Raw genomic sequence first — 14,322 nt, forward strand, 5'->3', positions numbered from 1 at the left:
TCCTACGGAGAATGGTGCCTGAATGCCATGCCGGGGAGGTGGTGAAACAACAACGTTTGGAGCATTTCAACAGATACAGGAACAGGCAGGAAATGGAGGGATACACACGATATGCAAGCAGTTGAAATTGGTTTAAATTAGCATCATGGTTGGCACAGACATGGTCTGGGCTCAACCCAGAAATGTTGCTCATGTATTTTTACCTTTGCTATATAAAGGACACTATTTAACCTGAATTTCACCAGCCTTGTGTTTTTACTTGAACCACAATATCTACAGATTTTCATTCTTTGCTTGTTGACAATGTATCCTGGTGAAAGGAACACTTGAAGTCCTGCCTTGAGTAGTAAGAGGTTCAGAAAAACAAACTGATAGCCCAACACAAAAAAAAGTTAGGACTATTAAATTTTCTATAGTTTGTGTGGAAGTTGTGGCTCGTGGAATTTTTTCATCCTATTTTACGCTTAGGATTTCACAATCCAAAATGCTACAGTAATTTTTGTTTGCATTCTTTCTCTGTTGCAGGTTTGGCAGTACATTACTCTGATGAGACGTATTTTCCTTATTGATTGTCCTGGGGTTGTGTATCCATCTGGTGACACAGAGACTGAAATTGTGTTGAAAGGAGTGGTGAGTACAACCTTGTTCTTTTTTTTTTGGAAAGAAAATGTAGGATTATCAATGTGGATTTTGTACAAAATAAGTTCCCAAAAAGGCTACAAATATTTTTGATTACTTCCTCTGAATTTCCAGTGATTGATCATAAAGCGGTGGTAGATAATTTATGAGAACATTCTTTTTGCAAGGTTATATTGCAGCAGGTTATTTTACATTCTTGTTTGAAGCAAATACCAATGAATCTTTCATTTTTATAAAGAGAAAAAAATGAACAAAAATGTGGTTATAGCAGCCCCTCTCTCTAATTGATCATGGATTGGTCTTGCAAGTTCCCTAAGTGAGACTTTGTAATGTTCCAATTGAACTTAATCAGGTGGCACATTAATTCAAGCATTTCTTGTATTCTTCTACCTTTGGTTCCCATATGCTGGGTCTCTGTAGCCAGGAAATAAACAAAGAAAGAGAATTTGATATTTGTTAACACATGGACTGGAAGATCTATTTTCCCTTGTGTTAAAGTATTTAGTGCTAATCTATTTCTCCCTCCATTGGTGAGACTATATTGTTAAAACTTGTGTGATTGCATGTTATGTTTAATAATTTGATCCCACACATTATATATTTGCCCTTCTGCACCTCTTATCAAAGGCCTTCCTTCACATAATGATTTTCCTCTTGCTGATTCAGATAGGCTGAAAACACAATTTAAAATTTAAATTGGGCTAAGGCACTGCTTTCGTTTCTTGCTTTGATCACCAGTAAACTCTTTACAATTAATTGTCTACATATGTAGCAAGGCACATTTTGTTTTTGGTATAATCACTGCATTTATTCTGCAAACATTTCACATATTGAGACTGCCCTTCTTTTTCCAACATACCTTCTTAAAAAAAAAATTCCCTTAACCATTTCTGCATGCCACATATAGAAACTGCTTCCTTATCTCCAGCAACATGCGTGCCCTTTTCTTTTTACATATAGCAAATCTTTTGTGATGTACATTTGCTCGTATCTTGATTTTGTTCTTTTTGCGTTTTCAAATTTAGACATACAGCAAGGTAACAGGCCCTTTCCGCCCATGAGCCCGTTCTGCCCAATAACACCCAATTGACCTACAGCCCCGGAATGTTTTGAATGGTGGGAGGGAGCCAGAGCTTCTGGAGGATACCCACGCAGACATGGAGAAAATGTATAAATTCCTGACGCATTGTGGCAGCATTATGCTAACCACCTCTCTAACTGTGTCTTTCAGTTTCCTTAAATTGTCCCTAAAATAACAATCAAGATTTTGAGTATTGTGGTTAAGCACTGAAAATGATTATCTATATTTTAGTAAACAAGGTAATAACGATTTAAAAGGTTCAAATTGGATGCATGAGTTAATATGCTGGTTTCCAGTCATCCAAGATGGCAGCACACACACACACACACACACACACACACACACAATGTGGCAGGATTGGAGCTAGAAAGGCTGCTTTTATACTGTTCAAGTTCCCGCCGATTTTGCTGATTGACTGAGTCAGCCATATGTGGGAGGGAACATCCATGCATACGAATTCCCTTCTTCCCCAGCCTGTTTCTGCTGAGTTAGTTGGGCAACTTGACCAACGCCATTTTAAGGCTGTTGGTCTGATGCTACCCCAGCTTCTCCCCCCACTGGTTCGTTGTCCTGGGAGTCGCTTTAGCGATCTCTGTTCGCATCTGCTGCAGCGCAATGTGCCGGCCCAATCTCCACATTGCAGGCCACCACACTGGTATACTGTTTCTCGTTGTTTGTAATAAATAATGATGTCACCAGTATGCATTTATTCAGAGGAGGGTTGCAGTTTACTGGTGATTTTTGAGGTTCTCATTTTTGAAGCCAATAGAAATGCTGAGTTTCAGACCTTGCCAATTTAAATTGTTTTCTTACCACCTCCAAAAATCATTTTCTTTTGCAGGTTCAAGTGGAGAAAATCAAATGTCCTGAAGATCACATTGCCACTGTATTGGAAAGAGCTAAGGCAGAATATATCAGCAAAACCTACAAAATAGATTGCTGGAGCCATCCAACTGATTTCTTGGAAAAACTTGCATTCAGGATGGGAAAGCTTTTGAAGGTGACATTTATTACAGCATCAGTTCAGCACCAATATCCCTCTGTTTGAAATGTACTGAAAGTCAGCAGAATGTTTTCAGGAACTATTCTGCAGTGGATTCTTAAACTGCTACAAGTCCAGTGTTGTAACAGGCCGCAAGTTGCAGCGCATTTTACAATTAACAAGTTTGAATGGAATCAGTGTAGAATTTTGTATTCTGTTGAATTCTTTGTATGGAGTTTGAATTAATTAAATAATCTGTTACTAATTCCATCTGTGTTCTCGAGAATTTACAATTTTTGAATGACCTTGTACAAACAAGTACTTGCTACTCATTTAAACATTGAGGTTCAGAAGAGAAAACCATACTGAAAGAACTATGTAAGAACTATGCAATAGCAATGTGGATCGACTGCATCTTGCATATTGTCTTACTTTATGGCTGAATTATTGCTGGAAGTTGGCTTTGGAAATCTTTGTGTAAAGTGTACAAATTTGAGAAATCAGTAAATCAATATGGGTGGATGCTGTTGGTAAAATGTTTTCAGCTATTTCCTATTTTACCATCTGTTCTTGTTTTTTAGGGTGGAGAACCTGACATACAAACTGTAGCCAAAATGGTATTGAATGACTGGCAAAGAGGACGAATACCTTTCTACGTTAAACCACCAAATGCAGAAGACAACTCCCAGGTAATATGCCCTTTTATTATTAAGTAGGTATGTTTACCAGTGCCCACAATAATTGGTGAATTGGTGATTTTTTTTAAAGGTGAAATACTTCTATGTTGAACTGATGTCAATATAATTTAAAGCTATGAAATCTTGATTTTTAAATCGCATGAATTATGAAAGCAACAGTTTCCCTTTTGCAATTACCAGAAATGTATAACTTTTTTTTTAAAGTTACATGGAACTGCTGTGGCTAATTGTAAGAATAAAAAAGAAATAAATTTTGCATCTATATTCTTGTCATTGACAAGGGCAACTTGCTTAATATAGAATTTGCATATTTAATTCCTTTACTTAAGCCTAAAGGAACATATTGCTCATTTAAAAAACATGACTATTTCTTGTAACTCTCTCTGGAAATGATTTTGTGTATCATTAGATCCGAGGGATTGGAGGTAAAGAGCTGTCAGCTTCCAGATGTGCTTATTTCACCAAAAGGCTGTTTGTTGCTCTTGGACACCATCACAAAATATTTGATTAATCTTTCTGCAATTTCTCAAATAAGATGTGTCCCATCTCAGTCTTTGTGGAGCCCTCATTAATCTTTGCTCAGCTTTTACTTTTCAACGTCTCCATAGGTTTATAGTGATCACTTTTACATTAATCTTGCCAATGCCTTGATTGTTCTTTGCCAAAATCTGGACTTTTGTACTCAGATTAACATATTTCAGCAAACTTAAGCCTTTTCTTTTGGTCTAATGTGATCTTGCATGTCTGTTGGACCACCTTTCCTATTCAGCTCTTTGTGCCACAAGGATAGAGGTTTCTTGTCAACTATTGCTTGTCTATAATCATTTTTAATGCAATTCCCAATCTACAATGGGAGATCTGTGCATCATACCTTAGCAGTTCATCTCGTTTAAGACCTTTGTTTTTGCTTGAATTATTTTTTTTAATCTTTCTATATTTATCATGTATCCTTAAATGCTAACTTTCTCATTACACAGCCCTGGAACTAAAATAGACTGCCTGCTCATTGGTTCCTTCATGTTTTTTTTCTTTGGCTTGGCTTCGCGGATGAAGATTTATGGAGGGGGTAAAAGTCCACGTCAGCTGCAGGCTCGTTTGTGGCTGACAAGTCCGATGCGGGACAGGCAGACACGGTTGCAGCGGCTGCAGGGGAAAATTGGTGGGTTGGGGTTGGGTGTTGGGTTTTTCCTCCTTTGCCTTTTGTCAGTGAGGTGGGCTCTGCGGTCTTCTTCAAGGAGGTTGCTGCCCGCCAAACTGTGAGGCGCCAAGATGCACGGTTTGAGGCGTTATCAGCCCACTGGCGGTGGTCAATGTGGCAGGCACCAAGAGATTTCTTTAGGCAGTCCTTGTACCTCTTCTTTGGTGCACCTCTGTCTCGGTGGCCAGTGGAGAGCTCGCCATAGAACACGATCTTGGGAAGGCGATGGTCCTCCATTCTGGAGACGTGACCCATCCAGCGCAGCTGGATCTTCAGCAGCGTGGACTCGATGCATCGACAGCATCGAGTTCCTTCATGTACTGATCTGTAAAACCACATTGATGCTGCTAAATTTGTTTGCCCTGCCTATGTAGAGATGAAAGCCTCCATGATTAGGGTGTTATTCTTGTCAGAAACGTTCTCTGCTGCTACTTCAAGTTGACATGGAGAAGTTGACACCCAGGAATTTGAAGTTCTCAGAGGAACTGTCCTGGAGCCTCCATGTTGATGCAATCACAAAGAAGGCTCGCCATACTTTGTGAGATGTTTGAGGAGATTTGGTATGTCACCAGACTCTGATAAACCTCTACAGGTGTACCATGGAGAGCATTCTGGCTAGTCTCATCAATGCCCGGTACGGAGGCGTGAACTCTCAGGACAAGAATAAACTCCAGAGGGTTGTTAATTCGGTCTGTGACATCACAGGCACCAGACATCACTCCAGTGAGGACATCCACATGAGGGAGTGTCTTTAAAAAAAAAAGCAGCCTCTATCCTCAAAGTCCCTCACCACCCAGGCCCTTTTCACTCTGCTGCCATCTTAAAAAAAGAGGACAAGAGCCGAAAGACGAGTACTCCACGGCACAAGAACAGCTTAATGCCGGCTGCAGTCCGATTCCTGAATAATCAATGAAGCAAAGATACTGCCTTACTTTTCATGCACTTTTTTAATATTATTGTAAGAGGATTATAATACGAAGGTTTGCCCTGTGATGCTGTCGTGACAATCAATTCTGATTGTGAACCTTAAAATCCATTTCCCACAAGTTTTCAAGTTTGACTTATTCTAGGAAAAATGGATTGGGATTATTTTTAATTGTGTTTTCATTGGAAATTGGATAATGTATGTTGGTTAAGTTGAACATTATACGCATGGGTAGAAAAGGTCAGTCAACCTTCATCAGCTACTCTAGAATAGGTAAAAGTGCAAATATAAATGGAGAAAGAAGCTGGGGAGTGGTCAAGGGGGGTGATCGGGTCTGAAGGTGAGAGGTGGAGAGAACGGAAGAGAGAGAAACCATTAGGAAGGCAGGTGGGTAAAGAAAAGCGGGAGAAAGCAGTACAGGAGTAAGTAAAGAGATGGAAACAGTGGAAATAAAAGGGGGTAGTGGTTGCCCAAGATTTTTTTTTTTAATTATTGTTAATGCAGTGAGGTTTAAGACTCATTGGAAAAAGTCCTTCTCCCACCCCCCAAAGCCCCAATTGTTGTTGGCACTGGAAACCTTTTGATATACTTTTGGGGATTAAGCTTTGCTCTCTTCTGACTGCAGCCAAGGCACCACCTGGACCCTTGAGATCCATCTGAGCCAGGAAAGTGAGGGGGAGCAAAGGAAAGGTAGATGATGTTGCTGAGGTGATAAAGGAATGATGAGAAGATTGAGGTCCATGAAGAGATTATTGAAGGGGAGACTGATGAGACCACAAGGGTAAACAAGTAATGTGGAATACGAAGGAAAGGTTGGTCTGGGTGTGGGAATTGTCCACAGAGAATATTGATAAGTGTAAATTGATCCTCTGAAGGAAAGGAATGCTCTTTCTCTTTCTGAATATAAACAATAAACATCCCTCAAGGAAGAAGAGCACATCTTTGACGATCCTCCACTGGCCTGCTCCCAGCAACAACTTGGATTGGAACTAGCCTTTAAGTAAGGCAGGTGCAGGCCTTAATGGCTTGTTCCAGTATCCTTGATAGTCCATGTTGTGAACATCAAGTGGGTGGAAACAAAAATGGCAGACGTGATGTCAGGTGTGCATAGTATGCTAGCAAATTGACTGCAATGCATTTGCTACATGTGCATTGCGTCACTTAGAAACCTGGATACACTCTGCAGGAATATGCACCAGCTGCCCTTTTGGATTTAGCTAAAATTATTTTAGATGGTGCAAAAATATTGAACAATGCAATAGAATTGGAAAATTGAGTTTTTAATTGAACTGCTCAAGATATGAAGAATGGTTTTCATTGATGATGTCATCTTTCAATGCAGTGTATGCCTTAAAGTTACAAATCACTGTCCACAGAGAATATTGATAAGAAGTGTAAAGTAGCATCAAATATTTTGGGAGAGAATTTTATCATTATTTATATTTGGTCAAAAGAAGGGCAAAATTTTGCACAAAGCCTGACTTTTTTTTAATTTCTGTGTTTTACAGCCAATAGCTGTGATGGAAGTGGAAGAAAAGCCTAACAAATCTGATCAAGTGGAAGAAATTGGAGAAATGAAGCCTGATAAAGTTGAGACCCCAGTTGTGCCGCAGTTTGTTGCACAAGTCAGGCAAAACTTCGGAAAAATCAATGTGGCACCTGAGTTTTCCGATGCAGACCTTCTACCTGTAAATATTTCTGACAGCGAAGAAGATAATTCAGAAGTAGAGGAGGAGGAGGAGGAAGAAGAGCAAAGAAGGGAAGATGGTGAAGGCCAAGAAACAGTGGATGCTAATCGAAATAAACTTCAAGAGAATTATCTTCGTGGTGCAGAGAAGCCAAAACAAGTGCTGCGAGAATTGGATGAAAAGATTGCCAAATACAAGAAATTCTTGGATAAAGCCAAAGCTAAGAAATTCTCAGCTATCAGGTACGGTTATCAATTTCTCCCGTTCTTTCTTTTATCATCCTCTCTGCTCCCCATGTCAACAAACTTGATCAAGAAACTGTTTCCCTTTTGCTGAGCTACACAAGATCTCTTGAGCAGAATCTACCAAAAAAGATCTAGTGTCAGTTAATACCGATTTTTGGAATATTTTTACAAGAGTAATATCAAAAGTGAGAGTTTTTAAAAATAAAATAAAGCTGCAAGTGTGAGAGAGCTGAAACAAATGAAAATGTTTCTCAGGCAGCATTGATGGAAAGAGAAACGGTTAACATTTCAGGTTTGAGGTCCTTTGCTCACAGACCTGAAACGTTGGCTTTTTTTTTCTCCAAAGATTTGGCATGACTTGCTGAATTTTTCCAAAAAAGGAAGAATGGGTTGGGTCTTAGTATCCCTTGAGAAAAGAAAGCTAAGGGTTAACATCTTGAACATTTGTGAATGGCTTTAATAGAGTGGATGAAAAGATGATGTTTCCATTTGTAAGGAAGAGTGCAGCTAAAGTCCATCATTACAAGAATCGCCAACAAATCAATAAAGAATTCAAGAGAAAGTTCTTGGAGAAGTAGTGGCCATGCCTGTTTCTTCCTCTATTAGTTCTAAACACCTTCCCCCTTTTTTTATTTTTTTATATATATACCATATATATAAAAATTTGTGTATATGATGTAATTGTAAATAATTGTGTATACATGTATACATTTTGTTTGTGTGTATGAAAAATTGCATGCATGTCTGTCGGTTCTCCGTGAAATGTCCAAGGCGGTTCAGTAGTGGTAACATTTGATGCTGAATGTTATGACCACATTGAATTTAACCTTTAAAGGTCATCAAAAAAAAATTTGAACTTGCACCAGGGACACCTCAATTGGTTACAGAGCTGTGCATCACAGTACATTCAGAATAAAAACAAGTGGTCAAACCCAGTTCAATATGGACCCAAAAAAGCGAAGCAATGTTGGCCGAAACTCTTCACAAGCTCATGAAGTTGGACAAAATCATCAAGTTTTTTTTTGACTAGTTTGTTTCAACCAAGTAGTGTATAACTGAGTGTTTTCTTTCCGAAGCAACGCAGTGTAGCGCGTGCGTGCGTGCGTATAAAAACACATTGAATATTTTAAAATTTAGACTTGCAGCATGGTAACAGGCCATTTCAGCCCATGAGTCCGTGCCGTGCTTCCCAATTAACCTACATCCCTAGTATGTTTCAAAAGGTGGGAGGAACCTAGAGCCCCCGGGGAAAATCCATGTGTACGTAGGGAGAACGTACAAACTCCTTACAGTGTGGCATTTGAACTGCCTTTTTTATATTTATTTTAATCTATATTATGTGTATTGTGTGTGTGTGTATTATATATATATATATATATATATATATAATTACCTCATCATTTGATTTGATAGTGTTCTGACTCAGTGTTGACCATTTCTATTTATAGACGTTCTCTGATCTGCTGAGATCCTCTGGCAACTCTGTCAAAATCCCAGTTTGTGCAGCTTTCATGTTCCTCATTGCATTTGTGTTCCTTCCTACAAAAAATAATTTGAATAATGTATGTTGAATAACACCTCGATCTGTTAGAATTTTTTATAAGCATTTCTCAGAATTTCACTTTTAAAAAAAAACAATCTTTCAAGCTTTGTTTTGTGCTTTTTCATCCTAAATATCCCCCCCCCCCCCCCACAGTTCCACCTAACTTGACGAAAGGTTTTGCACACAGCTTTCACTGCTGGCAATACCTAAAGTTAGTTGCCTTAGGATGTGCTCCAATTACAAATGAATTTTGCTTAAGGTCTCTTGAACCCACAACCGACCTTTTAACAAATGTTGTTCCTGCTGACCCAGTGGAGTGCTCTTGTACTGCATCTGATACTTCTGAAATGAATCATAGGATCTTCATTCCTGAGAAGCTGTTGAGCATTTGATTTGTGTCCTTTGAAGAGACACTGGGAGCATTATTTAATGTGTTATTTTTATTGAATCCAGAGGGCTCAAAGGATAAGTGGATTGGGTAAGGACCTGGAGTTGAATTCTAAGATCAGCCACAATCTTATCCTCTTGCTACTGGTCGTAAGTGTATTTATCACATTAGACCTGGTACAGTGAGATGGATTCTTCAGTGAGCAGACCAATGCGTCAATGCTAACATGAATAAGAGTGTAATTACAAAATATTGAGTTACATTTGGTGGGGGTGGTGGGGGGGTGGGGGGGGAGAAAGAATCACTTTGTACAAACCAAGAACATGAGAGTACTGTTGTGGGGTCCATTTAGGAGGCTGATGGCTGCAGAGAAGAAACTGTCTAAGCCTGATGGCGTGCCACACTCTTGAGGCTTTTTCTGAATGAGAAGAGTGTGTGTCCAGGGTGTGATGGGTCCTTCAGTACGTTGGCTGCCTTTTGCTAGGCAGTGGAAGATCTAGATGCATGTCTCATTCAGAATTGCATGAACTTTGATTGTCCAGTTCCACGTGAGGTGGCATAGCTAGTAGAATGGCTGCTGCTTCGTGACACCAGAGGTGCAGGTCCAGACTGGACCTTGGGTACTGTCTGAGTCTTTGCGACTGCATGGGTTTCACCTGTGTGCAACAGTTTCCTCCCACATCCCAAAAAATGTGCAAACTTTGACTTGCAGCACGGTTACAAGCCATTTCAGCCCTTGAGCCCCTGCCGCCCAATTACACCCAATTAACCTACAACCTCCAGTGCGTTTCGAATGGTGAAAGCAAACTGGAGCCCCCCACGGAAAACCCACTCAGACACAGGGAGAGTGCACCAACTCCATACAGTGTGGGATTCGAACCACAGTCCCGATTGCTGGCACTGTAACAGTGTTGCGCTAACCACTTCCCTAACCGTGCCACCGTGACAGAGGTGCACCAAAGAAGAGGTACAAGGACTGCCTAAAGAAATCTCTTGGTGCCTGCCACATTGACCACCGCCAGTGGGCTGATATCGCCTCAAACCGTGCATCTTGGCGCCTCACAGTTCAGCGGGCAGCAACCTCCTTTGAAGAAGACCGCAGAGCCCACCTCACTGACAAAAGACAAAGGAGGAAAAACCCAACACCCAACCCCAACCAACCAATTTTCCGCTGCAACCGTGTCTGCCTGTCCCGCATCGGACTTGTCAGCCACAATCGAGCCTGCAGCTGACGTGGACTTTTACCCCCTCCATAAATCTTCATCTGCGAAGCCAAGCCAAAGAAGAAAAGAGCAGTGTTCTCTAATTTTTTTGGGTCTAAAGCCCACCTGGCTTCTGGCCTAACGTCCCATGGCCCAATCAAGGCAATCACTGAGCAATATTTTCAAGCCAAAGGCAGCTCTGTAAGAAACGCATCTTTATCGTAGTTGAAGTATTTTATTTAACATTTTAAAAGACCCACATGGACACAAGCAATGGGTCACTGATTGGCCCGCTGCTACAGTGTAAGTGAACGTTAGAATCTGGGAGGAGATTTTTTTTCTTAAATGGGATTAAGGCACGATTAGTAACCATAGCAAAGACACAGTGACCTGAGAGGTCTTTTCTGTGTTGGATCTCTCGATAGCTCTCACTCCTGAATTTTGCACCATGACCAACTTAGACAAAATGTTTAAACAGATATTGTAGGAGGTCGCACCTGCCTGCATTGATCATTCAACAATCTAATTGAAATGAAGGTTTGACTTTTTTTTTGGTTGCAGGGAATCTTCTTTCTAACTTTTTTGTGGAATATTATTAATTTTATTATTTTAGGATTCCCAGGGGGCTTACCGCAAAATTACTCACACGGCCAGGTCAAAAGACGACAAATCAAACTGAAAAATCTACAGAAAATGGTAAGTAAAGTCCTCGCTTTTTGTGAAAGTAAAACATTTGCATGAATCTGCTTTTTTAAAAAAAAAAATCTCAGATTAACTAAGAGTACAGATTATAAAATCTTTGATATTTTCTAAATGGTTCATTAAAGTTGCATTTCATGGGAGACATTGTCAATCATATTCCAATTATTTTCAGCCTTATAATAGCACTGATGGCGAGGTTTGTGCACCATTATGGAGCTGCCAGTGGATGCAATTGGGCTGCATATAGCAGAGATGGATGGAGTTGTGGTTGAACAGGTAGCTTTGGATCACAGATGGGAAAGGCAGGTCAGTGGCTGAGGGAGGAACCTGTGTGGTGCAGGGACATTATATATTTAAAAAAGGGATGGGGGGGGTTCAGGCAAAGGGAGATATTGTAGCTTGAAGGACAAGTGGATGGAAATGAATGCAAAGAAAATCACTTGTGGAAGGCCACATACATCGGGCTGGCTGTGGATCAGGTAAGGTCAGGGTTCCTTCAACTAATGCCAAAGCAAGCCTCAACTCTTCAGACTGTGAGCATTACAGATGGTGCTCAGTATACCTTTGGGATAAATTTAAAACGTACACTGTTTCCCCATCCAGAGGATGTAAGCTATTCAATATTTTGAATAGTTTACATTTTGTATTGACCTGTCATTTCATAAGAAGTGTGAAATTGGAATCAGTTTCGTGAAAAGGATAGCTCTGTCTTTGGTTTCAGATCTATTTCTTGATCCAAAAGTGACCAGTGCCTTTTCAAAAGGAATTTGTTTTCTCACTTTCAAAAGATTGCTGTTTCTTTAAGCTTCTATTGAACTTTTTTGCAGTTTTTCAACGGGGAAAAAGAAAAGTTCAAAATGAATCTGAGGATGAACAACCTCCTCCTAAACTCTCATCGAAAGAGGCAAGTTTTTTTCTTCCTGTACAGAACTGAGTTGAACCTGGTAGTGGAGCAAAATAACAACTCATTAACTACACTCGTTTCCAACTGAGGAAGAAATAATTGATCTAAGCAAATGATCTTTTCAATTTGCTTTCGGGGAGGGGGGGTGCGGTGGGAATTAAATGTGCTGAAGATCTAGTAAATTACAATGAATTCTGGTTTATTTAAGAGATGGTTATTTTAAATAATAAGCAGGTTATGATCAAATGATTTGATCTTGAGAATTAGAGATGAATATTCAGAATTTGCCATGTAGATCAAGTTGAGAAGTTAATAATTGAGTGCAACAAAATACCAGTAAATGTTAATAGAGTTGTAGGATGGGCATGAAACAGGCAAATGATTGTAACTACATATCCAAAAGATGTACTTTCATGCAAACACATGAAGCATGAATAATGAAAGTCCAATAAAGATTTCTCATACATTGGAATGAAGTAAAGGAGCCATTCATTCCATCAAGTCTATGTTGGCACCCAGGACAATCCCATTCCCCCAATTTTTTCTCCTTTTTTTATTATCCACACCGTACAACCCAAAGAATGCAGGGTTATGGATGTATGTATCACTAAAGGTGGTGGTGTGTTTCATGAGGTAAACTTTTTTAATTAAAAACCATACACTCAAAACTCAATTTCTGATGGAATAGGCCTGGAAATTGCATGAAACATAGAAAAGAGAATCTAGGTTGGAACAAATTGTTTACGGTGCAATAGATCTAGAACATGGGAAAAATTTAACCTGAGGGTTATAATCATCAGGAAAGATTGAAATATCTGAGGCTTTTGTGGGAAAGACGGAGTGGTACCATTAGGAGAAATGGAAGTGTAATTTCAACTGGAGGGGGTTAAATACATTATCACAAGCATAAACCTGAGAGAAATTTGTACCTTCAGTTCATTAAGAAAATGGAATATTGAAAGAATATTGAAAGAGCGGTTAGAAATGCATGAAGGGGGAGGAATGAAAAGATGCTGTCAGCGTGGATGAAGTGAGCAGGGGACTCCCTCACAGAGTGTCATCGTGGACTGCGTTGCACTGTAAACTTTGTCAAGTTTAACTAGGCCACAAAACTAATGCCTTGTGATTTTTGCTTTATATATTGCTAATAAATCTACTTTCAGCTCATTGAGCTCCTGTGATTCTTTTTCTGTTTACAGAAGCGAAGGCTGGAACGCCTACAGCACTCAAAGAAAGTGGGTGTCCGGTACTATGATACGCACAACGTCAAGAACAAAAATAAAAACAAAAAACATATTGTGTCCAAACCACAGAACAGTAAAAGAAAGCGACAACAATTGAAATAAGACTGGGGTCTTTTAAAATAAATGCTGAAATTATTTTTACAAGTCCTGAGGTCTATATTTAATATAGTGATTAACATTCAATGCAGATGGGACTTTTGCTTTTCTTAGTGTAATGACCTTTTGCCTTTGGTGTTTGGTTTTGAATTTGGAAATGAATGAGGCAGGAAGTTGATGTAAATCCAATGATGAGCTCGTTAATAGATTTGGGGAATATAATACAACAAGAGAATGTAAACAGGTGACTTGGAGTGTGATAAACCCCAGATATCACAAGGCAATTAAATAAGGTTGTTAAAAACACATTAAAGGTGTATTTCTTTACCAATTGCAGCATAAAATAAAATAGCAGTATTAAAAACATACTTATTAGGCCTCTGTTTGAATACTGTGTGTAAATCTCCTCTGCATTCACTTTGAAATCCAGTAGCCAGAACTTCAATCCTGTTTCCAGGACAATGGAAAATATAGCATGAGGAAAAGTGCGAGAGGTTTTGGTGGGTTTTTTTTAAATGAAAGGGGGAGCTGTGGGAAGACTTAATTGAGGGGCCGAGATGGAACCTGTTTAAAAGTAGCCAAAGTGGAGTGTAGTTTGTTAGATAATTCCTGTCACAAATCTTTAATGGATCAAAGTTCTGTAACCGGACAGCGAAATGCAGAAAGGAGGCGTAACTTGGTGCTGTGATTCTAATTTGACACTCTGGGATTGAAAATGCACTTCAGACAGAGTGAAATGTAATAATCTGTGTCACTCTGGAAATTTATCTGACACATCCAAGCATGA

At 39.5% G+C, this 14,322-nt stretch overlaps 1 protein-coding gene across 1 annotated transcript in view; it reads left to right on the forward strand.

The window, feature by feature from the left end:
* Positions 1-13,903, forward strand: part of gnl2 (G protein nucleolar 2) — a 35,196-nt gene extending 21,293 nt beyond the window's left edge. Inside the window, exons 10-16 of the mRNA XM_069895814.1 lie at positions 526-630; positions 2,562-2,720; positions 3,284-3,391; positions 7,032-7,453; positions 11,203-11,285; positions 12,119-12,195; positions 13,395-13,903. Coding sequence (XP_069751915.1) covers positions 526-630; positions 2,562-2,720; positions 3,284-3,391; positions 7,032-7,453; positions 11,203-11,285; positions 12,119-12,195; positions 13,395-13,541 — 1,101 coding nt within the window. The 3' untranslated portion in view covers positions 13,542-13,903. The remainder of the gene's footprint in view (positions 1-525; positions 631-2,561; positions 2,721-3,283; positions 3,392-7,031; positions 7,454-11,202; positions 11,286-12,118; positions 12,196-13,394) is intronic.
* Positions 13,904-14,322: the final 419 nt, after the last annotated feature.

Source organism: Narcine bancroftii, chromosome 8 (assembly GCF_036971445.1).
Source record: "Narcine bancroftii isolate sNarBan1 chromosome 8, sNarBan1.hap1, whole genome shotgun sequence".
Taxonomy (NCBI): Eukaryota; Metazoa; Chordata; class Chondrichthyes; order Torpediniformes; family Narcinidae; genus Narcine; species Narcine bancroftii.